This window comes from Haliotis rubra, unplaced genomic scaffold, assembly GCF_003918875.1.
Source record: "Haliotis rubra isolate DU_JTF1 unplaced genomic scaffold, ASM391887v1 Scf40, whole genome shotgun sequence".
Classification (NCBI taxonomy): Eukaryota; Metazoa; Mollusca; class Gastropoda; order Lepetellida; family Haliotidae; genus Haliotis; species Haliotis rubra.
In genome coordinates this window covers 1,089,572-1,116,083 of record NW_025767080.1, presented here as the reverse complement: position 1 = coordinate 1,116,083, position 26,512 = coordinate 1,089,572, and the positions used below count along the sequence as shown (strand labels likewise).

Genomic DNA, 26,512 nt, shown 5'->3' with positions numbered 1-26,512 from the left:
TTTGTTGCTGCTACACCTTGCCGGTGGCGTTAAACCCAACTTCGTTGTCTCTATGTATTTGTTGCTGCTACACCTTGCCAGTGGCGTTAAACCCAACTTGATTGTCTCTATGTATTTGTTGCTGCTACACCTTGCCGTGTGGCGCTAAACCCAACTTGATTGTCTGTATGTATTTGTTGCTGCTACACCTTGCCGGTGGCGCTTAAACCCAACTTGATTGTCTCTATGTATTTGTTGCTGCTACACCTTGCCAGTGGCGTTAAACCCAACTTGATTGTCTCTATGTATTTGTTGCTGCTACACCTTGCCAGTGGCGTTAAACCCAACTTCGTTGTCTGTATGTATTTGTTGCTGCTACACCTTGCCAGTGGCGTTAAACCCAACTTCGTTGTCTGTATGTATTTGTTGCTGCTACACCTTGCCAGTGGCGTTAAACCCAACTTCGTTGTCTGTATGTATTTGTTGCTGCTACACCTTGCCGGTGGCGTTAAACCCAACTTCATTGTCTTTATGTATTTGTTGCTTTGTTCCAGGTGGTGGCAGCCAGTATGGAAGCTACAGCACTGGTGCCAGTGGAGGAGGTGGACGAAGGTCAGTGTAATATCGGATAGGGGTTGAATATACTTGAACTGCAGTTGCAAAAGTGAACATTGCAGATAAAATATGTGCAAGTAATGATATGTGTTTTCATTTTGAAAATTACTCACTATAGACTTGAATATGATCAGTTTTCCCAATTATACAGCTTTTGTTGGCATCTCTGAAGATGTTTCCCATTTTTATCCCAATATGTTTGCTGTGATCTGTAACCCAGTATCTCAGTAGTCCCTTCAAAAAGCTAGAGCTACTAGGAACGTAAGGTTTATTAATAACATGTTTAAGGCTGGAACAGAAAGACACATTGCATCCCTGTATGTCTTGCTGTAATCTTGAAACATGTATATAATGGGCTAATGGTGATGTAATGAGAATATAGTCTTCCTCTGGTGTAATTAACATGGGAAGTGAATTCAGTAAACAAGAGAGAACTAGGGTAAGCCACATCAGTCAGGGGCTGACTGAATCACCACACAGGCATATGTTGCTGTCACTCCTCCTATCAAATGATAGTCTTAAAGAGAAAATAAGCACATGGACAAAAGCACTGACACAGAGCGTGATACACTACCCAGCTTTATATCTGTGTGACTGCAGCCCGCTACGGATCACGTCAAGCTTACCGCTGCCGTTTAAATGAGATTGATTTGATTTTCATGCGAAGCCTGTCATCATAGAGTGTCTTAATGACAATGAGATGATTGCAGTGTTGCTTTTGATTAGGTTTCCTCCCGACAGGGAGGCAAGCGCTGGTCAAGCGGCCACTCAGTGGCCAGCCGCCTCCGCCTTGCCCACAATTTGAACCTTGTAATTTGTCTGATGTTGTGGTGTGTAATGAAATTGACCAGTGGTTTTTGTGTTGTAAATTTGTCCTTGGGTGTTGAAATCAATTGGTAGTGTAGTTGTATGATGAACCGATTACTCTGTCCCAGTTTTGGAATTAAATGAGGATGAAGTTTCCAAATGAATCTTCTTGATTGTGATTTTCCAAATCCATCGTGCCACTTTTGTGGAAGCTCTGAATGGATGCTGCCTTTCATGGATAGATGGTAGATGCTAGATGGTAGATGCTAAAGGGTATTTATGTCTGACTTACTTGTAATGTAGTTCATGGGTATGTGTGTTAGAAGAGGTAAGCAATTAATTGATAACATGAGCTATATGAGGAGACCTGTATCTGTGACTATTGAGTGAGGTGCAGTAGATAGTGTTGTATGATGTGTATGTAGCTGGTGTTGATGGAGACAGCGTCTTTGTTGCAGGCTGAGCTGAGAAGCTGAAGCAGCTATCACTATCTGTTTCAGTAGCTTGAAGAGGGGTTGATGAGATTGCCAGCTCTCACGGCTAGGCTTCATGTTGGCTGAGAGGGTTTGAGGTGCGTTTAGAACCTCCTCCTACCCTCTCACCTGCCCTTGTGTCTTACGCCATCTAAATGACATACGCAATGGCCATGAGGACGCCGGCCATTCTCGTCGACTCCTCTCGTCAAGCAGATGTCAAGATGGCTACTTTGTGAAACAATAGCAAAGGAAGTGATGGTCTGTAGCTATCGTATACGATACAGATGATTGACTGGTCTGCACAAACGCTGCAGATGTTGACATTCTCATTATACCCTCGGATTGTCCCCCACCCCAATTGACCTCCACCCCCTACTGACAGAACGATTGACCCCACCTCTGGCCATTTATGCCCAGCCCCCTGCTGGTCCCCTGTCGCTGAGCAATCTTTGTACCCTCCCACTCAAGAGCGGCGTTTAACAAGCAGTATTGTCCCAGGTCAAATCGCTTGTCCCAGCTTCAAGGGCCTGGATTGTCCACCCCCTCTATGCCGTCCCAACGAGTAGGGGTCAGGCAATGACCCGCCCAGCGACACGGAAAACAGCTTTCCTGGCGTAATTGTTGTTGTCCCTAATCAGCGTCACACCTGTGACCATCAATGGCTCGCACCTATCTTCTAATGGGGCTGACACTGACAAGACAGAGCTTGACTCTCATCGCTTGGCCTTTCACACTGGCTATGTTCCTCCTAGCATGGGAGGCTGACAATGTACACCATATGTAAAGATGGTGGCAGGATGCTCGATGCTTCTTGACTTGTTCACTACAACTGCTTCAAAAAAACTTGTAGTGTACTCCCAGGGCAATGGTCTGGCTATATCTCACTTGAGGGGAGAATACACGAGGGGCAGGAGGAGAGACTGCTTAGATTTGATTTTCTTAGAAGAGGATGATTTGATGATTGTTTGAAAAGTAAATCATGTCAGTTAATAGATAGTTATTGTAAAATATGGCATTCAAGATTACAAACTGTGTTTGGATACAAATAAATAACTTGCCAAACCTGCAGGCAGCTTAAAGAGTTAAGCTGGCCATATATTATTACTTTTAAAAATGTAAAAATGTTAAGGGTGGAATGGCATATCTTCTTCAGTGTTATCCCCATGTGCAATAGGTGAAAGACTTCTAACCATGTCAAGATGTGCAAGCCTTGGCCAAGATGCAATCCCCCTTAACCATGTCAGGATGTACACTGATCTACCTGTCTTGTGTTACACTGATCTACCTGTCTTGAGTTACACTGATCTACCGTTACACTGATCTACCTGTCTTGTGTTACACTGATCTACCTGTCTTGTGTTACACTGTTCTACCTGTCTTGTGTTACACTGTTCTACCTGTCTTGTGTTACACTGATCTACCTGTCTTGTGTTACACTGTTCTACCTGTCTTGTGTTACACTGATCTACCTGTCTTGTGTTACACTGTTCTACCTGTCTTGTGTTACCCTGATCTACCTGTCTTGTGTTACACTGTTCTACCTGCCTTGTGTTACACTGTTCTACCTGTCTTGTGTTACACTGTTCTACCTGTCTTGTGTTACACTGATCTACCTGTCTTGTGTTACACTGTTCTATCTGTCTTGTATTAAACTGATCTACCTGTCTTGTGTTTCAGTGGAGGAGGAGGTGGTGGAGGACAAGGGTGGCAGAGGAATATGGATCGGTATGGAGGGGGGCAGGGGAGCCGCCAGATGGGTGGCTACAGCAGCAGCTACGGAGGTGGCAGCAGCCAGGGCTATAGTGGAGGCTATGGTAGCGGCTATGGCGGAGGCTATGGTGGCAGCTCCGGTGGTAGCTCCGCTGGTGATAGCAGCTATGGTGGTCAGTCAAGGGAGTATGGAGGTCAGAGGACCAGTCAGTCAGGACAGGATCGGGTAGGTGTAACATGCAGGATACACAACGCCAATGAACAGGAAATTCATGAATAATTTTTAACATGTGATATCAAGGTTTCTACACTGATTTTATAAAAATTATGTATTTTATTTAATTCTACTGATAATTTGAGAATACAGTGGAAGCTGTCAAAACCGATAGCTGTCCAATCCGGCAAGTTGTCAACACCTGCATAAAATCTCAGTCCCGTCCGTGGCTAGTACTGTATGCTCATGTATAAGTTCTGTCAATTCCAGATCTCGGCATGAAATGAGCCGCCCGAATATGTTTATAACAGCAATCAGCGCTGTCTAATCCGGCGTGTGGTGAGGAGTTAGTTGGATGTATTGTAACCAATTAATCCTGCGTTGAAACTACATGCTTGCCGACAAAGATAATTTAATCTTAATTCAATATGGGATACTTTTACATGTAATTAGTGAGTTGAGAGAGAAATTGAGAGAACCACGTTATACAACAATGTATATGAAACTGATAAAACTGGTTCAGTTCTAGTCGTCGGTAACCGTGTCAGCTCTACAATCCGCTACGCTGCCTAAAGCGGATTATTTCTTCAGTCCGGATGTGTGCCGGTTTACACAGCTTCCACTGTACATTGTAGTTTTACAGAGTATTGACCTGTTTTGAGGCATATGTTAATTTGTAGAATATTCCACAAAACTATTGCATAATATGATACTGTAAACGTAGTATATTTCGCGCAGGTTTTATTTTCGCGCTTTTCACGCAAAACATTTTAGCGAGAAAATTTATACACCGCGAATAAACCTGTCATTCATTCAGTCTAACCACGCTCGCCCCTGAGTTGTTACCATAACACATCAAGTTTGAAGACAGAAATCTACGGGAATCTTAAAATGACGACTGATAGTAGCATAAAGAATCAAACTTAACTGTCGCTGTAATGGATTTCCCAAAACATAATTAAATAATGAGCCAAATCCATCGCCGAATTAGCGAAAACAGCAATGTGTGTTGTGGCCGCCATGGAAATTGGTCACATGACAGATGGTTTGATACAAAACAGATTACCACGTAAAATCGACTCGGAAGAAATAATACAGCAGTATTTTATTTATTCATTTAGATACAAACGTATCATCATGAAGCGAATAGTCACTAACACTCAATCATTTCATTCACAACAACCCGGCTTGTTTGAAATCACAAAGAGCTTCATATACAGTATAAGTTAATTAGTCAGATCGTCAGAATTCGGAACATAATACTGATGTGTTTTTCATCTCTTCCGGGAGTAAACGGGTTACTGTGTACTAGTATATCGCACAGATAGGGATTTCCTGTGAGTAAGTAATAAATGCCGCCTGACAGGTTAAGCCACTCTGTTTGTTTTCACTGCTGTTAGTGGCGGCCAAAGAGACGGCTGGAAGTTCCGGCAATTACTGATTGCGCGAATAATTGACCGCTCGATGTAGTCTAAACTGTCAATTCCGCGAAAATTGCACCACGCGAAAATAAGTACATTTACAGTATTACATCAGAATCCTGTGTCTGACAACTGAAGTGGATGTTGACAATGTGTGACACTTGATCAGGCGTTATTGTACCTTACTGACAGGGTCCTCTGCTGGTCAACCATTGGTTTGTCTGGCATTGGCCTGATCAGAAACAGTGTGAATAAGAACTCTGAAATGAACTCAATTGTATTTCTTTTTGTCTTCAGTATCGACCATACAATCAACAGCAACAGCAACAGCAGTCACAAGGCAGGAGTAGTGGTAACTACAGACGGTATTGAACCTGGACTGAGGTCAGATAGAGCTGACATATCTGGTGATTCGTCTACATTCAGGCAGCTGAACATCTCGGTGTTGTAGACATCTCAATACAGTCAATCATTGCTACTCTAACAGAAGGGTCACTGTAATTTTCATAAAGAATAAGTTACCAAACAGGTGTTTATGTCAAAGCGTGGCTTTTTTAAATAAAACAAAATTCACAGATTCGACTGACCCAAAATTACTGTGTGTTTATGGATGAAACTGAAGGACTACTAGACAATCAGTTTAACTACATCAAACAATGAGAAAGGGTTAACTAACTGTGCACACATTGCATCCTATTCACAAAGCTTGAAATAAATGTCAGTTACAAACATCTTTTTATATTTTAGTTTTTTCCAATCTTCTGACAAGATTTCTTCTGTAAACCAAGAAGTAAGATCCTAATTTTCATGGAACCACATTTTGTATTTTCAGGGATCTTGTGTTTTTCTGCTGAATGTTTAGCAACTTTTGATGTAAAATGTTTTGCAAAACACAATATTTTGAGATTACAATATCCAATGCCACACCAGGTTGGTCTGTTAATGACTGCCTGTCATGGTCCAGACTTGTTTCATGTAAATAGGCGTGTATTATATTGATGTGACTGAAATAGAACATGTACATAGCTGTCATTAGGCCAAGAAAAAAAATAACTTGTTTCCGGTAAAATGAACAGTTATGGGTTCCTGGGTAGGTTGATTGTTAATTAAATATTTTATCTTTTAATGATGTTAACAATGGTGGCTTGTTCCGAACTGATGTTCATTGCAATATCTCTCAAATACTTAGGTCCAAATAGATGTAACAAAGAAAAGTGATAAATATGGCTTTCTTGACAGCTGTTTCCAGCTTTGATAAAAATATTTGGGTTTGCATGTGAAACATGTGATGGGAATTTGTAAATGAAATACAAATACATTTTGTTTTCATTGACACCATCTCATATTTGTCTTACAATGATCATTGATTAGCATCAGATGTGTTATATCCTGGTCATGGAATAGCATCAAATGTGTCATATCCAGGTCATGGAATAGAATCAAATGTGTTATATCCTGGTCATGGAATAGAATCAAATGTGTTATATCCTGGTCATGGATTAGCCTCATATCTGTCATATCCTGATCATGGAATATTGTCATATATGTAACACCCTGATCAGCTTTGTCGTACCCTGATCAGCTTTGTCATACCCTGATCATGGAATATCGTCATATTTGTAATGCCCCTATCATAAAATAGCGTAATTTTGGTCAGCTGAAACTCGGTGAAGACTATATTGTTTTATGTTGGTACTGATCATTTTAAAGTTTGTATATATATTTGATAACATGAAATATTAATATTGTTATTTTAGAGAACCATTTAGTTTGCACTGAACAGAAGAAATATGATAAGGACATTATAAGTGTTTTTTTTAAAAGGTTTTCTATGCAAGTGTGGCATTACCATGATAAAAAACTTGTCATGATTGATGAACATTTAAAAGCAGTGTTTGTAAGGGGTAAAGATTCCTGGAGGATGAAGGAATTGGTTGTTTCAGAAAAGTGAGTTTTAGAAACATCAAAGAAAATTAGTATTTTAATACCAGAACTGTTTTTCTGTGTTATGTCAGTGATCTGCAAATAAATGTTTTGTCCAAGGTTTTTTATACTTCCGTTGGTTAAACTTATTATATTTTATTGATATTCTGTTAAAGGTAAGTGGCGTAATACCCTGGGAAAAGGCACCGGAATTTGTCAGGCTATTAGTGCATGAACATGGTTGAAAGTAAAAGTTCTATATAAATGTGTTATATATAACTGTCATAAGATTTTGAACAAACCCAAACTTGTTGATTTCAGCATTGATTTATCACTGAGAAAATTATTAAGTAAATACGTTACAAGTAATTGTTGTTTGGTATCAGCCTACTTTCATTGGAACAAGGTACATGTATATAGTTGTTTTTCACTGGAATTTGATTATTGTTTGACAATGCGATAAACAGGTTAACAGTCCTGTAACACTATTTCCACCCTCAGACAGATGCAGTGGTTATCTTCTAACAAATATAGGAATCGGAAGAATATGCTATGTGTATTACTGTTTTCATTTTCATTGACACTATCAAGTCATTTCACATGATACATGACAGGCTGGATGCTATCTTTCCAACACTGTACTTCATCTTCATTGCAAACATCAGGCACTGAAATGAGTGATTTGGGAATAACAAAATCAGTTTCATTTAAGATTGTTTTACGTTGTGCCATCATTTTGTCATTGAATATCCCTGGTATCACCTACTCATGCCATGCACATGCTCTCTCACTCATGTATTGCTTACCAAAGTCAACAGTCTTTAGGGGAATAGTTTCCCCCTCATCTGTAAGTAAATCACCATATATTGCAAGTATCAATATTTTTTAATAAAGGTCTATTGTCTTTCTTCATATCAACTGTAGATTTAAGCAGAAATATACATTTGGCTTCCTCTGAAAATGTTCTTGGTCACTTTGTTTCAGAAAACTATGACTGAATTTGTAACCATCTCTCTACTCCTATAGTAGCTCAGCCCAGTTGTCTCAAGTCAATATCGTGGTGATATATTAGGGTCAAAGATTAATGGCTCAAGTCAGTTTTGGTAGAATTATAAATGTAATAATTTATTCAACTTTCAGTCTGAGAACAACAATTGGAATTTTTACAAACTGTTGTTAACATCAAAGTATTAGCAAGATATCATTGTAAGTTACATTGTACTTTGGACATTGAAATAAAAACTAATAACAAGGTCTCTGTATTTCTGTTGTTTTATACATGAGGATTGTACAGTATGGAACAGGTTACAATACATACACAGTAAGCAACAAACAGCGTTGGGAGGTCATGCTGGATGATCATCGGTTCCTGATAACGTCTGGTGGTGTTCATAATATCAGTCACTAGTTTGTCTAGTCAAGATTTAATTATATACAGGCCGGTGTCAAAAAGCTCAAAAATTGCTGAGTGCCCTTAACAAATACCAGTAATATACCGGCAGTTTCATAGTGGTTGAGGAAGCCATAGTCCAAACATGATATACCATGTAACTGACATCTTCCCAAAGGCTACAAGGGGTGAGGTCCAATAGTAACTGGAAGGAATAAGGAATTCAAAGAACAAATTGAGGTCGCGGCAGTGTGCGAAATAGCCTCTGGCCCGCTAGCCCATGCCTAGTAAAAATCGAGTCGGGCCAGTAAATCTCTACAGTCACTTGCCCGACTGGCTAGTGAATTTTCATAGGGTCATTTTGTAAATATATCATTCTCTCCGACTTGTTAAGTTATAACACACTTTTAAATCATGCGCGATTATGACCTGAAAAAATATTCATCATATTAGCAGCTTAATGATGAAGCCTGTGTCTACATTGAAATTTCGGACTAGTGAATTATTTTGTGGGCGAGTAAATTTTAGGCATAGCTAGTCCGACTGGCTAGCAAAATTTGGAAACTATTTCGCACACTGATAATCTTTTGTTGTTAACTGCAAGAATTCGTGATATCCAATCGTTGTTCATATTTGTAGATTCGAACTTCAGGCTGTCGTCTTTGAATCCAGCTTACTTTTTTTCCAAATACATGTCAACATTTGTGTGGCAGGAAACTCTGGTTTTAGACGCTGATAAATAAGTTTCCGAAATAAAGGTTTGGCTGTATTAATAAATACATGGTTTACCTGGGCTATAAGTCGACATTATTCTTAAATTTTAACTTTGGTTTGTTTGTGAAGGTGAGTATTTATTCTGCATAATACGTCAGAACATCACCGCTCCGCCACTGCATACAGTGAGTTCTTACTCCTTCCTTTGTCGTCTTTTGTAAAATTACCTTCCCCTTTGCAGATGGGAATACGCTTGCCCTATTCTGATATTTTCATTACCTCTGTTGGTTTATTTAAAAATTGGGCTAATTTCGTTTGCGTACAGATGTGGCAGTTTATGATGAACAAACATGTTTTATCTACACGTGCTCTATCATATTAGTATGTCATGCGTTGATCGCGTGTTCCAATGCTGCTTATATGCAGAATCATTTAAGAACTTATGTTGACGTTATTAACAACAACGGAATGCGTGAGTGAGTTTGGGTTTGATGCCTCTGTGAACAGTTTTTTCCAGTTGCATCACAGTGTCAGCTTCTGACAAACCCGGCCCCAACCCATCGGGTCCTGCCTGACCCACGATCACAGATTTGTTTGCAGCGGACCAGCTAATCGCGGCGCCCTCACCCCGACCCGTAGAAGCGCTCTTGTACAGGAATATCGCGCTGAACGAGCCTACCTATCTCCACGAGATTCCTGGCACGCCCAGTAGACAGTTCTCAAAAACATAAAATAAGTGTTCATTTGAAAATAGTGGGTTGGTGTTGTTTAACACCTGGGTTATTGATATTCATGCATGTCACCACGGGTGATCAACAATAGGCCAAATACCATGTACTCCTAAAGGGAATCGGACCGGTCTACACTATGGAACTAACGGTTTAACATCTTGTACTATTGTACAGCTCCTTTTGGTTATATATTTATTTGGGTGTGCCAGTGCGGAGGCTGAATTAGAAAATTAAGAAAGCTTTTTTGTATTCCTAATAATTTAATTTATAGGGTGTGTTTAAAAAGACAAATCCCATGAATAATAGTCTAGTTTCTGATGTCATATTTCGTGTCCTCTCCAATTTGTGCCTGACATACGTCATGGCCGACCTGTAAAGTCTCGTGATAAACAAATGTTCGCAAATCGTGCGATTATTAATCCAAAAGAAATCTCAGAAGCTTTGAAAAAAATACATGTCTTACTTCTGAATCTATACCTTAGTAATTAATTGGTGTTTGGGTTTGAAAAGAACACAACTCCAAACCCCATATTAGCGTTCATCTGTATTTCTCGCGTCTTCTGTGTGAATTTGGCGTATTTCACCGCCAGCTAAATCCGCTGAGATTGTTCCACTTGAAAAACATCAATAGTGTTTTGCCAGAATCTTGGGATGACATATGGCCCTGGCTCCGATTTCTGAATTTTTCACTGTGACAACAGTCGATAATTTCAGCATATTTTCTTTCACGAGGCGATACACCTGTCTTTGTTCAGAGCTACCGAGTGATAGATGGATGGTCGTGTATTGCCAAGCTTTGATTGCACAGGCGTCAAATACGTCGGCATTAGATGGAACTCTTTGGGACCGTGCTTATCGGGGGAAGCATTGTCAAAGATCAAAGACATCTTGCAGGAATGGATGTTAGGCAATGGCACTGAAGGGTTCATTGTACCCGCAGGGTGTGGTCCAAATGTGTGGCTACAATGATTGTGGTTGTAACGCTGAGCGTGCTTTGGCACGGGCGGTACTTTCTGATATATATTAGATGGTGCTCTGAAATATGAAAAAACCCAGATTAAACACAAAATAAGTTATGTGTTTGTAAGGAATTGCTGAAATAGTAGTATTGACACAAAATCTCTAACACCAGTTCACTCATCCAGCCGAACCCTCATTTGCCTGTCTGATGACTCCTTTTTTCAAATTAGTATTAACCTGCTCACTACAGAATACTTGATGTACAACAGATAAGCCACAAAAATGCATTTTTTTAAAAAAACATGGCTTTATAATTGAAAATTTACAATTGACATTAATCCATACACACGTGTGGGTTGATTTCGTGCACATGAGGGAATTATGTATTTAATAAAATAAAGAATCGCTCATCAATTATATCAGTTAGATTTGATAACTGCGAATAATATTCCGTTTGTTAAAAAAGCAAGTACACTGATATGGAGCGAATGGAACTTCGACAGATAAGCGATAAGCTATCGCAAACTGTTTAGAAAATTCTTATACTTGATTAAGAACAACAACCGAAGAAACTATGCAATACTTTGCTAAGTCCACAATAAACAGTATTGATTAAATTGTCTCGGGTGTCTATCTTGATGTCTCTACAATGTGTCAAGCCAAGTAAAGGTGTGACGACACTGCTTTAACATATTTCCCACAACAAGTATTGCCAATTCTGTAGGAATATTCAGCGGAGGTTAAAATACATTGTACATCATATACATTCTGGAACTTGTTTCGTTTCCAGTCACGTCAAGTTTTAGATGATTTACAGGCCATATGTCCCATAATGCATTTCCAGGAAATATTAATGTAGTCCTAGAATGAAGTCATTACTATTTTACTAACTTATTACTTTTATTATAATTAATATGTCATGCCATGACCTAAAGTAATACGAGAGATTCGGCTCTTCCTTAACTCCTTTTGCGTACCATACATGTATGGTTTATGCAAGAATAAAATTCTAACGTCTCACATGAAGTGATAACTACCTGCAAATATTGAAATATGCAATCATCTAACAATTACCTTACAAATAACGCCGCATCCTCCAACACAGGCGAAAACTCTACCCAAAGAGAATTTTAATATGTGTTTTGCAAATGATTAATTATCATAAGTATTAGAGATAAATGCTAAAAGAGATACTTCAATGTATCCCTCTTTTATAAAATTTCAATTTTCACATACAAATGCACAGAAGTATACATGGATATGTGCTAAGCGCTGTATATACTATTTCGTCGTAGTGTGTCTAAAATCTGTGTAAGGTCAAACCAATAATAGTAATTATTATATTGTGATTGTGTCGTAGACCTGTTGTATACACACTATAGCTAACTATCGTAATAATAGATAAACATCAATCCTTTTTTCAGCAAATTTATGCCCATTTTAGCCCATTATTATCAATATATTATAACTTGAAAACTATACAGTTCCAATTGTTTTCAGAAACGGTTTTAAATAATTTATATAGTGAGATCATTAACGTAAGGAAACAAGAGCGAGAGAATTTGCCATAAAAGAAAAATATTTCCGGCATACATGATTTATAATGAATGATATAAACAAAGTGACATATGAAAATCAGACTTGATTCGAAGTAACCATTGGAGGTAATTTTTAGTTCCTTGCATTAATGCAGGTAACAACACCTGCCTATACTTCTACAGTCGCTCATCCTAAAGCGGCTTTACTATTGTTTTATTATTTGTGGTAGCTAGCTATTTTGTGTTTTCATTTTCATAATATCAGGCAAAGTAGACACTCGTGGTCATGAATATAACTGTGTCAGTCTGGCAATATTGTTATGTTTGAGAATAGGGTATAATTATTGCTGTCATCATTGACTGCATCAGTGTTAATGTTATAATGGAAATATATTTTAGGCTTTCTATTAAAATAATACAGAATCAAGTACATACCACCAGTTTGTACATAAACATGTAGAATGTTATTAGAAATGGGTTAAACATCGCATAGATACTGATATTAAATATTACCTGAAAGAATGTACATCTATATTCCATGTTATAACAATATCGTAAAGACTGCCTTTTTACCTCACTATTCCGCGTTTCCTTACTTTGTGTACCGATACCAAGGTTTGTGAGCATGTATTTGAAGGAGAGGGTTTCTTGTGTTCGATAATGATTTATATACATGTAATGCTATATTTATTTATTTATCTCTAAAACAAAACTGATATTCGCTCCTATCCTAGTCTAACATACGGCGTTTCGGAAAGCTACACCTTATCTCCGTGTCTACTTTTCTTACACGTCGAATGTCAGAAGCTGAGTGTATTATAGAGAGAAAATCAACAGTCAATGCGATTGTGCAGCATATACCAAATAGATTTGTCACAAGAGAAATAGTTTAATACTCACCCTGACGTAATTTCATAAATCAAACGGTTTAAAAAAAATAAAGGCATAAACTGCCAATATAAGAATGATTACGCAATTATATTTTGTTTATGTAAATGACGCTGTAGTAAAATAATAATTATGTATAATCATTTGATGATAAATACGATATTATATTATTTTGAATTGACTTCCCGTTTCAACGGGTGTTAAAATCCTGAAAAGAATATTTACCATTAGATAGACAGTAACTTGCAGTAGCCCCATTTTGACCCTTGAAAAAGATATACTTGAAAAGCTTTTGACAAAACTTCAGTAGCCAGATCTGGCCACGAGGGGGCTTGTGCCCTAGTCAAGTAACGTAAGCGCGAGGCAACTGGCTGGAGATGGAGAGGGGGGGAGTGGGTTCGTGTAAAAGATGGACTAGACGACGCTGTATTTCCTAGTTCAGTTTTGTAAGTAGACGTAATAGCCGATATTAGTTGAATAATCTTCATTAGAGGAAACTGGCCAAATGAAATAACAATTATTGATAATTTAGAATTGATTCATCATTGTATGAGAGAAAGACCAGATTCAGTCTCTTTCAGAAGGTCGTGTATGGAAGATTCTAGCTGCCAACAAAACCAGGAATTGGGCTTGCTTTGTTTCTCAAACTTGCTGTGTAGTTCGCGTGGACACTTGAAGAAAATTTCTTTTGAATTCTGTGAGTTCACCAAATTTCCAGTCACTATGGAAACGAGGTACTTGACCCTCTTGCCTGGAGACTGCTGCCGTCAGAAGCTCTTGAAATATCGCTCCGCGAATCCACATCGCCACCTCGATCGAACTATATTCACACGCGCTTCCCTGCAAAGTATTCCTTTCACAGTTTTCCTCAAATGAAAAAAAACATACTTTAGAATCGTATGGATTACGAAAGAGTTTGTTTTTGGAATGGGCATAAATGTTAAAGGGATGTTGCCCCGCTGTTTCTAAAAACCTGCAAATAGCATGTCGGTTAAGACTGTACCGCTTTGTTGTGGAGCAAGTGTAAGGCTTTTGTGAGATGATACTGTCTACCAGCTGTAGCCAGCAACATTTGCCCCTCTCCTATATCAAGTAGGTTCTCTACGAAGCCTTCAGGCCTTCCCGTCCTTTCTACAGATGCAGTGCTCTGATTCATCTCAGGGAGCGCTAATTACCGGAGAGGCTGGTATATTTTATTCCAAACCGTACAAGATGAACAAATTACGATATTTCTCATGCTGCTCTGTCGTATTCCACCCCTGCCTCCCGCCCCGCCCTTTTACCTCACCCCGGGGCGACGCTACCCCTCCCTCAGACCACCCGTTATCTGTGTGCCGAGGGGTCGGTCATTGAAAACTCCAACTGTGCGATGCTTCGTTTCATAGAAATATTTATGAAATATGGGAATCAGCGATCGTTTCCTTCGGCGGAAAGTATTGATTTGCAGATTTTAAACGTATCAAACACTCTTTTGAAAAAAAACGTTGTGCACAAGAAATCGAAAAGACTTGCAGCGAATTTTAAAGTTTTTTATTTTTGAATCAATGTTTCACATTATGCTTTTCCTTATAATTCAAGCGTTAGTGCTTGGGTGAAATATTTCTCAAGATGTTAATCTATAAACGCAGGAGATTATGACCACAATTGCGTACGGCTCCTGCGCAGTGTAAAGCCTATACCTTCAAACAAAGCGACGTCGCTGATGAGAAAACTAACATAAAACAACAAGCATTTACTGCAAAAAAATAATTCAAACTCAGAGTTTCAATAGGCAGATGTTATGTCCTTTCATAATTACCAATATCTAAACTCAACCTCCTGTGTTAGAAATGAACCACATGCACTGAACATCAATCCTCCCACTAGTGAGAATATCAATTGGATTTTAGCTTTGCAATATTTGGAAACACGACACAAAACTTGAAAACTGAATAAAACGAAATTTGTTCGACTCACTTTACGATAATTATGGATACCAATTAAACTACCTCATCTGTAGACTAAGATTATTGTATTGTTGTAGCACGAATCTATGTCCATGTAGGATATTGTTAAATCTAATTCCTTCCATTAGTCCACATTTCCACGAGACGACCTGCCTTTATCAGCCTGTATAATTCGAACATTTATGGCTTGGATTAAGTTGATAATGACAACGGATATTTAAAACGGATTTTTGCGATTCAGTTGGTGATCATGTTACAAACATAATATTCTATTATGATGAAAGTTCCAAGCATAAGGAAATACTTTTCCTATGAACAATAGTTTTCATTAATTAAGCACAAAAGAAACATGATAGTTTCATAAATCAATTCCTTTGAAACCTTTTATTTACGAAATTAATGAAAACAAATCTGAACTGAACTTACGAGACGTAAATATTAACGTCAGAAATAGACGATACAGGCCAGTATCTTCAACAACTCGGTGTGAGATAGATTGTTTTCATCTGTCTTTTTCAAAGGTAAATAAATTTGACATGAACCAAATATATCCAAAATAATCACTTTCGCCCCTTCAGAAATTATAATCGTGTTATTATCAATTTCAATTTATTTAAATACGCTCGAATAATTGTACAAACAGCCTTTCCGTTTGGGGGAATTTGACAATATCAACGATTTGATAAGCGAGTTTATATTACCTTCCGTGATCTGTTAGGGATTACAGTGTTACAAGTAATCAGCTGGGGGTACTGATAATCACGATCTGTTTAATTCACGACGTTCTTTTATAACACGCATGTACGATTTTTGTAATTAATTTGTTTCGAATAAAAAATATTCATTGCCGTCAAGACAAGAAGACAGATGTTGAAAAAGCAAGTTAAATAGAAGTCTTGTTTTAATCAACCGGCTACTGTGTGTACAGTATTTTCCTGATGTCTGTCAATTCCATGTCGGAATATTACAGACGCAGGTATTATAACAGTGTTTGTCTAATAGTTAATTGAAGTTAATTCCATGTGATTTAATTAGCAGATTGAAAAGCTGCTTTTATATAATCTTTTAGGAAAACAAACGAAATGCGCAAATCCTCGCACACACGCCCAGTTGTCTGTAATCTGTATTAGAGGAAATACCCCAATCTGTGACAAACTGCCACTTACAGAACATGGCGCCCACGGCAAGCTCAAGCTCACGCCAAACGATCTGCTACTGCTAATATTTGCCGTGAGGTAGCCCCCGATTTTCGGTCTTCTCCCCTCCCCCGGCACACTTTCTTGACCCCACCTACACAAGGAGGTAGTCACCAGTGAGGCTGATATGTGTAATCAACTTTATAGTACGACTTACACTTTACCACACTATATAACAATTCTCATCTCGTGTAGATTCTTCTGCCAATTACGCGAATATGGTAAATGCCACTCCCTCTGTGGTCTCTTGACTCTTCGTCCTGAGATCCTCTCCCCCTCCTCCACCCACCCTGTCTCTCTACCCTCTCATACTCCTCCACCCACCCTGTAGTTCTACCCTTTCATCCCGACCCACCCACCCTGTTGCAGTTTTGAAACCCCTAAAAGGGCACCGCTGCTATTACTGCTACTGCTATAACTACTACTACTACTACTACTACTACTACTACTACTACTACTACTACTACTACTACTACTACTACTACAGTAAAATATAATACATGTTTGTAAAAACAATGTCCTGCCCGACTTCCCAATAACGGACCCTGAGGTGTACGGGGTGCTCACCTCGCGTTTTTCAGACACCTCACGTATCAACACATCCCGTGATATATTCACGACCTAAAGAGTGTGCACCCAGTCTTCCATATCCGGGATCCGCACTCTGAATGCCACCCTTAATCCCACCCACCTTCCACCCTTTCTCTCAACCGGCTCTGTTTTCCAACATTGATTCTTGCACCAGAACCCTCCTCACTATCACCCCCCCCCCACCCCTAGTCACACAACTCAATCCCCACCCTCCCCAGCCACGAGAGGCAAGCTACCTCCCTATCCGCCCCAAGCCAAATTTACCTTGTGCGGAGCATCATTGAGTATCGATGAAAAATGCAAATAAAGTCAAAATTTCTGGTCCGGGTTTGGAGGGATTGCTTGTTAATGAAATCGACGTTCGGTAGTCAAACAAGATGAGCGAATTGGGAGAACGCCAGACTAGGGCTGGAGATGGACCGAATGCTGACGGGGGCAATACAATCTCAGCCCGCACACACAGACGGGTTACCGTCTTTAAATACTTGAATGAGATTACTGGACCTCTAGATCGACACTGGTGAAAGTACACAGCACACACATGGCGAGTTGTCAGGGTGAACGATCGTGAGACACACAGTAATGTCCAGTCACAAGTCACATTCCAGGATTGTCCGAGCTGTATTTATTTTGTTTTTCCATTGTATTGTTCCGGCGTGCTGGACATGTAATACAGAGATGCGGCCATTTGGGTAACTGAGGTCGACCGTATATTTCTGGCCAGACACGAGAGAGATATGAAAATAATGTCTGCTGTAACTGTTTATAAATGATTCCATACTATGGACCTTTCTTAATTCAAACAGTGGGAACAGTACCGTGCTTATTGAAAGAGCTTGACATTTTCGATTCCCTATAACTGAAGCTATATTGCCAAACACCGTGTTGAAAACGTTCCTTTCAACCTTCCTTAAAATGAACCTGCTCCCTGTAACAATTAATGAAAGGACAACTTGTCTGGTAACACTTCATAAAGTATAGTTGTTATACTGAAGCATTTCTTGTTCCGATATTTTGTACCTAGATCACAATATCCCTACAACGACGACGACTGTGATGCCGGTGGTGCTGATGATGAGAATGATGATGGCAATAGGTCGTTAGAAGCGAGACGTTTCTGGTACAGGGCAGAATGTGGTTTTATTATATATAATCGCAAATTATTGCCGATGACATTTAAGACAGACCCTGCATAATGGGTCAACTCTCTCCGGTAGGTAAAGTCACACACCGAAACATTAAATGTGTTATCAGCCAGACTCCTCTCAGAGTGGGTTCCGTGATCCCTGACTCAGAGACAACCACAGCCATACCCACTTCAGACAGGGTCGTTACGGAGTGCAGTCGATGATCTCAGCTTCGTAGGAAGAGACTGGATAATTTTGTAAAAAGGTGTTTGGGTTTTACAATCAATATAAAGCAATATACATGTATACATATGTACCCAGGTAAACGCATATTTGAAGGGTGACCGTTTGGGTTACTTATAAACCGCCCACTTGCGGACCTTCAGGGAGAGTGTAAGGGGAGGGGACCTTTGGTCTAGTGGGTAGAGCGTTTGCCGGGGAGCGGATGCTGGTGGTTTGATCCCCAGACGCGTCCTCATTAAAGATGTGACAAAATGGTACTTGTTGTTACCCCGCCTTGCACTCGGTATTACGAATGCTGGCTGAATTCGTATCTCAGATGAGAGCAGTGCGTATGAGTGCCGTTGTACTTAGCACTAAGGTGGTCGTCACTCTAATGCCCAAATACAGGCATAACACTACTTTTGTTTTGTACAACGGAACCCGGATCTCGAATACCCACCGGGAATCCATTACTCGTCCAAGGAATAATCGTTGGGGGGCGCTTATCAGATGACATACGGTATTTACCAAACCCAGCCTTGCCGTCTAAAGCTGGACACTTGGGCACCTGGAGACTTAGTCACCTTGAAACATGGACACCTGGAGACATGGACACCTTACCTGGAGACATGGATACCTTGACACATGGACACCTTGGCACCTGGAGATATGGACACCTGTACCTGGAGACATGGGCACCTTGATGAATTGTTTTTCCTTGTACCATAAGAGCCAGTGTGTATTGCTTTAGGTGAATAATAGACTTGTCTTTGCAAACGCTCACCTTTTCACGAACACCTGATATCACCACAGTTTGATGGTGTTTCACGGGCGCATGCTCATAATATCGTCGGAAAGTACTACTCTCCTTTCGACTTCTAATGAATATGGAAAAGGGGACTGTCGCTTATGAGACATTCCAGACAATGACAATTTAAATACCAAGCTTTGTACACAAATGTAAAGAACGAGATTCATTCAACCGATTTGAAAACCACATCAGCAAACAATAGTTTTGTCAAACATGTTCTCCAAACGTCGCCATTTGTTCTGGCTTGGTAACCTGAGGTTAATGACAGTAATCTTTATGTGTAAGCATAATTTAGACACTTACTGATTCCAAAGAAATCAAATAAGGGCAAGCTGTGTTCTTTTGATAAACTTCCCTCTTAGGATTGCCATTCAATTGGTTGTAAAATGTCTTTATGAAAAACAATATTTAATATGTAGCATTCTGTCAGAAAAGTATTATCTAGCCACTAAAACCATGACTTACCTACGTGTTATTTTCTTTCACCCCTTTCCCTCCAGTGTTTTATATCTCAATTAAAAGTGACAAGTAAGGATTACGGTGTGTCCAGTGTGAACATGACTGTGTTTCAGTCTGAGCCTACTAGGCCCTACTTGATCGCTGCTTATAGAATAAAAGCTTCCGCAAAACTGTTTTGATCTTTTGTTATTGTCACTTTTATTGAAACCACTTACCTCCCAACTAATATTGGCCCTATATGACTTTACGCCCTATTTTGACCACCTTGTGTCATTGCCAATGCAATGTCATTGGGGAAAGCGTTGGCGATTGTAATCACGAGCTTTAACTGAAGATACCTTCCTTAACATTATATATGCCAGCGTTGTTGTCTGTGTAACACCTAATAACGATGTGTTTCGTAAACAGAATGCAGGCCAATCGTATTTAAGCCTGTGGTATATACCCTTGAGTTAAACATAACGTTGTTTTGTGTAATGGGGTTGTTACGGAGGCCGTGAAGGTCGCACAGCCTACAAACATGTAAACTGTTGAGAAGTTCACAGCATCACGATGCCCCTACCGGCACTATTTTTTTCTATCTAAAAAAATAATGTGCGCGAGCTCTGCCTAACAACGCTGCGAGGAATCTGGCGTCAGAACATCGCAGAATGCAGTAACGTGAGCGGCGCCAAGTGCCGTGACCAGCAAATCTCGTGACATCATTTAATCATTTCATGTGAAATAAGTCAGTTGAAGTTATTACCCTTCTGTGAGTGTGTCAGGTACGCTAGCCATTGACGTCGATGTACTACTTAAACTGTATTTCAGCGTCATTGAGTTTAAGGTGTGTTATACAGTAGGTCTTTCCGGACATGTCATCATTTAAACATTTGACGTAAAATATGCCAGTTGAAGAAATTATAACCAATTCTTTGGGATATAAATAGGAGACAAGATATTATTGTAAACGTTATTGCTGCGATAATGACGTCAATGGACTAGTTAAAGGCTTTGTTTTTAACGCAAAAGACACAGTGATATTTAGGTTGTGTATATAACACTTAAACATGTTAGTGCCAACCGATTTTTTCATATCACTATGATTTATCTTCATGGCATGCCATTTAACTGTAGTTGGTCCTTGAGTTGTTTTTAGTAGAATATGCAACAAAACATAATTTTAGAATATAAGCCTCAAGTTCTAGAACAAGTACATAGGAATCATTACAGCGACGATGTAAGTTCTGAAGAGGGATCCCGGTTCCGCTGCAGGTTATGGCCGCGGCCAAGATTACAATTATGTTGGTAATAAAATGTGTTTGTGAAAAGGTCAGAAATGTTATTTTCTTTATTTGTTTACTTTATTGGAATCGTGACTGTCGACCGATACCAAATAAGTCACCATTCCGGATATTGCTCTATATGTTATATGTACCACTGTAAGGGGCAGTGGTATTCATTAAGACATATCTTCTGATCCATATGGTATTGGCAAACAGAAATATGATCATATCTGCTTGTGAGTCGGCGACATAGTGTAGTGGGATCAAAATATCTGATGTGATGAGTTGGTGGTTAAAGAGGTCGGGTCAAATTTGCAGCCGACGTCGCTAATGTCGGGTAAAACAACCTCTTTGGTCTTGTGCCCAACTGGAACGGAAACGTTCAGAATACGATCAGCGATCAGTACAATCATATCCCTATTGGTTAGATGTGTTAAATCTGTGATATTTGAGAGTTTGGTTCCAAGAAAGCAAAATGTATCTGCCCACAACCGAAAATGGTAAATCTGGCTCACCATCCTTGCACGAGGTCATACGGTTAATTAACGTCACCAGGTTGTGTTTGGGAACTTGTTTTTTTAAATGTTCCTGTCACAGTAGACTGGTTTCCCTGCCCTAGAGCGCTTACGGTCATCGCCACAGCGTTGTTCAGCGTTAGGAGGCGAAGGATATCAGTCTATTGTCACATAAAACATCTTCCTTTCACTGACATTCGTTTATGTTCTGTACCTCAATAAAATATCCCCCCACCCCCGTGTATGTATAGCATGTTTCTAAGCAGCGGGGATGGTATACGTACGCTGACTGATCTAGCACAAAGCGATCTGTTAAGTCTGTGTTAATACATGTTGTCAGCCATCCATGGATTCAGCATCCATTGTGACCACGCAATCAACAAACTCTCCCGAAGCCCCAACTCAACTGCCAGAAAAGGGTTAACGGTATACGAGAGGATTGAGTGTAGAGTTCATTCTGCTAGAGGACTAAACACGATTGTTATGAGTTCTGTATCAGCATATATGTTATTAACCTGTTTTTCTCTCAGATTTCCTTTATATTTATTTTACCGCAAATGACTATACATTTTTCATACTCGTAGAAAATTACAACATACTCATTACCCATTCGCTTCCGTAAATATATCGCGTGGGTGTTGTATTTCCCGGATGGTAGGTAGCCCTTTGAACAAGCCAAATACCCTCAACGCATTAAAGGGGAGAGGGCACACAGCTTTCTGAGCAATAGGAGAAGATAAGAGGATGCAAGGTTTGTTTGGAAATGTGTAAACAAACGTAGTTTGAAACCGATGTCAGTGTCGGGTGGTCGTCGACAGTGATGGTCTACGCCATGTCTCGGTGTGTCGTACACCTGTGTGGATGGTGGACTACCCGGGGTAGAATAGACCAGGCCAGTGTTGACAGAGCTTACCCCCGACAATTATGTACAGAAACAAAATTAAATATCAAATATTTGTCAGTTGTCGCTGCGCAAATGTGTGTGTGCCTGCACACAATGGGTGTGTGGTTTTCTGCTGAAGATTTAATCCACGTGTTGAGGTGAACAAAGGTGAAATAGGTGAACACAGGAAGTAGCTGGATCGTGCGCATCGTCGGGACAACCAGTTTGTGGGGTAATGAAAACATTCTCGGGGGAGAGGGTGCAAGGAAGTCGGGGGTGGGGATAAGGTTGCCCTACGTCAGTGAAAGCGTTGATATCCCGGGGGTAATAGCTGTGGGCGTGGGATCAGCGTTGGGGTATGGGGCAGGGAAAGGTGGGGGTAGGTTTAATTAGTAGTTGTGTCGAAATCGCAGCATATTTTAGGATGTGCTTGTAGATGGGGGATGAGGTGGGGGTGGGGGCGAGGGTAGTTGTTTCAAGTGCAAGGAAAGTGAGACAGTGAGTTAATTCTTTCTATATCAAAATTAGGTATGAGAAAATAGTTAGGATGTGCTAATGGTAGTGAGGGGGTAATAGTTGTGATGTTTCAGGAGTAGGGACGGGGTAATGGTTGTAAATTGGTTAATGTCAGGGTTTGGGCAGTTGTAGTGATTGGTCAATGATGCGGAAGGGGTGATCATTGTGATTGGTTAGCGGTAGAGATGGGATAATGCCATGGGCGATTGTGATGTAAGGTTTGAAGAGGGGAAGGATAGGACCTCCCCAAATACGAGGGGAGTGATGTGCAGTTGCCTCGATGGGACGGGTTGGGAGCGGGCATAAGAATAAACGGGTGTGATTTGCAGATGAACCGACAAATGGGTGGCGATCAGTCACAAAAATAAATGGAATGTCTGATGGATTTGTGTCTACAGGACAGGTGGGCTGGGTAGCTCGATATGAATGAAAAGGGGTGTGACATACAGTAATGTCCACCAGAGGGGTGCGATGGGGTGATATATAGTGATGCAGGCGATCGGGAGCCGCTACATGCAGAGTTGGGTTAAACACACATCTGTTGGTAGCTAGGAACCCCGTCATCCAACTATCCCACCCAGAGAACGGTATTTCCTATCACAATATTTACTTACTGTGTCAGATTTGCATATCCTTGGGTGACCCCAGTTGTGGGCCCCGTCAAGGGCTCTACTCTAATTGGCTAATTGGCCAGGTTTACCATCAGCTGGGGTGGTGAATGACGAGGGATAGAGTTGGATGTATATTCTCAATGACAAATAAATATGACGGTCGCTGTATCAACATCACCTCGGTGTAAGTAAACACACAGGCGGGCTCAGGAAGTGTACGATTTTTTGGCATATAAGACGGACGATAACGAGAATAGACATAAACTGTATAAGATTTAAAAGGAATTACATCTTTAAAACAAAATATGAAATAGTTGCTTCAGGGATGATTATTGGTCATCGTCCCGTCATGGTTGAACTGTCTGGACATCGCTACTCTCGGTCATCGCCCCGTCATGGTTGAACTGTCTGGACATCGGTACTCTCGGTCATCGTCCCGTCATGGTTGCACTGTCTGGACATCGCTACTCTCCGTCATCGTCCGGTCATGGTTGAACTGTCTGACCATCGCTACTCTCGGTCATCGTCCGGTCATGGTTGAACTGTCTGGACATCGGTACTCTCGGTCATCGTCCCGTCATGGTTGAACTGTCTGGACATCGGTACTCTCCGTCATCGTCCGGTCATGGTTGAACTGTCTGACCATCGCTACTCTCGGTCATCGCCCCGTCATGGCTGAACTGTCTGGACATCGGTACTCTCGGTCATCGTCCCGTCATGGTTGAACTGTCTGGACATCGCTACTCTCGGTCATCGTCCCGTCAAGGTTGAACTGTCTGGACATCGCTACTCTCTGTCATCGTCCCGTCAAGGTTGAACTGTCTGGACACCGGTACTCAAGAAGCATGAAATAATTAAAAGTACACATCACTACGACTTAAGGTGTCGAGTTCCAGTGTATATTCAGGTGAATAATTGACTGTAACGTGCATGTGTTTGTATCAGGTGCCACCTGTGGGGCGGGACATTCTCACCTTGCGATATAGTCGAAATATTAAAATGCGCTCTGCTTTTAGCAGGAATTTTTTATCATAATAGAAATGAATTTGTTTATTTTTATTATTTTCAGATTAAAATAAATAAATGCAGCAGAGAGGGTTCGGGTGATCCTGGGACATTCAGCCTGGTTAGGCTCATCGTCAGTCCAGGGCCGTTGTCCCCTTTACATGCAGGCCAGTCATCGACTGCGAGTTCACCCTGGAAGCGCTGAACCTTTCAGAGACTGCGAAGAATCCCCAACGTTACCCTAGTATCAGAAGGGCTGTATTCCTGGCAGCAAACCCAGATACTCTCCCCATGTCAGTCAACAGATTGGGGTTAACCAACTGAAGGACAAAGGCACTAAGGACCATGGGAAGTAGGACAACTTGGTACTTGTTATGCACTCGCGACGTTTCGTGAACGACGTCGGCATATTCGCCATGTTTACATCTGTATCAATACATTAAATGCAAAATGCAAAATGCAAGCGGTGCGTGGCTCACCGCTTGGTAGACTCTCATTTCAGTACTAGAAGTTCAAATCCATAAGTTCTAAATATTGAAAAAGTATACCCAGAGGTCAGCAGCAGATGATAAAAAGTTACAGCTCGAAAACCACTTCAGTCATATCGAAAGGAGATGTAGTTTAGTTTTTTAAAATTATGTTTGACAAGAATATATTCGTGTGTGAAACAACTATCAAACAAAAATACCCATACAAAACACAAGTATGTTTCGTCAACAGTACATAAGAAACAAAGAAAAGCCTGTTAAAAGAAAAGTTCTAACAATATTAAAATACCAAATGCTGTATGTACCTCACGCACAGAATCTGGTATAGTGATGCGGATGATGCATGGATGTTACTTTCCCACATGGGTACAATGCGTGAAGCCCATCTCTGGTGTCCCCCGCCGTAATGTTGCTGGAATATTGCTAAAAGCGGCGTAAAACTCACTCACTCACTCATGTTTATTCATATCACATGACTATCATAAGGAGTAATCAGTAACAAGAAACTACTGCTGGTCTGCTACACACGAGATAATTTCTGCTCGGGTTGGCAATTAGGAGATAAACATACTGTGTTGGAAAATCAGAGGTATATAACGACATTATAATATCTCTAAATAAAAATGTTAGAGCTATTATAATGTCGATACACACCTCTGATTTTCCAACACAGTACGTTTTATCTCCATTCTACCATAACCGCGTTAATAAGATTTAAAACAAATACATACTTTGTTGGAAAATGAGAGGTATATAACGTGATCATATACCTCTGAATGACTTTAATTAACCAATCATAATCCAATATTTATTGAAGTCATCTAGAATGTCAAATGCAAGAGAATTCGGTTAAGACGATTAACTGAACACCGAAAACCTGGTATAGTTCAGCTGTGGTCATAAAACACCTTCTTCCACTGATTTATCAACTTTAAGAAATAGACCAGTGAAAAAGCATTATCTGTTTCGTCTTTAGATCTATGTATAAAGATTGAGAGCCACAAAACATATACTAGTATACATGACCGTATGACAAGAGTGATGACTTCAACCTTCCAACAGTTAAGTTTCCCTTCATGTCGAGCAATCCCCCAACAGCTCTAGCCTTTGTTGTCCACATTTCACAACTTTTCATGTACAATCAAGAATGCTCTTTCTTTGAAGACTTCAAAGACCATCATATTGCTCTTGCCCAAAAGGTGTTGATAAGTGTTATCTGTTTCTTTATGTATATAAGTCATGCTCTTTGTTATGAAGGAACAAATAAAGCTTTCAAAATATTAGATAAACTTCACATTTACAGTCAGTGAGTATGTATCATGCAGTTTTCCTGTTTCCGTAAACTTTTCAGGTGAACAAGTGACTTGCCTTTGCGTGTGTTTGTCATGAGAACAAAGGGTGAGCTAACCTATTCGTGAGCACCTGGCATCTATTTATATACACATGCTCACGTTATGATCATTCTCGTACATTTTAGTGTTTTCAGCTGAAATGCCCTATGGTAATGGAAA

General features: G+C 40.1%; 1 protein-coding gene and 1 long non-coding RNA gene across 2 annotated transcripts in view; both read left to right on the top strand.

The window, feature by feature from the left end:
• Nucleotides 1-6,358, top strand: part of LOC124287335 (5'-3' exoribonuclease 2-like) — a 71,742-nt gene extending 65,384 nt beyond the window's left edge. Inside the window, exons 32-34 of the mRNA XM_046723832.1 lie at nt 534-591; nt 3,555-3,813; nt 5,520-6,358. Coding sequence (XP_046579788.1) covers nt 534-591; nt 3,555-3,813; nt 5,520-5,594 — 392 coding nt within the window. The 3' untranslated portion in view covers nt 5,595-6,358. The remainder of the gene's footprint in view (nt 1-533; nt 592-3,554; nt 3,814-5,519) is intronic.
• A 12-nt stretch (nt 6,359-6,370) lies between these two features.
• LOC124287367 lies at nt 6,371-26,075 on the top strand. Its single transcript, XR_006901255.1, has 3 exons — nt 6,371-7,158; nt 17,136-17,138; nt 26,064-26,075. It is a non-coding gene; the product is annotated as an uncharacterized LOC124287367 (long non-coding RNA).
• Nucleotides 26,076-26,512: the final 437 nt, after the last annotated feature.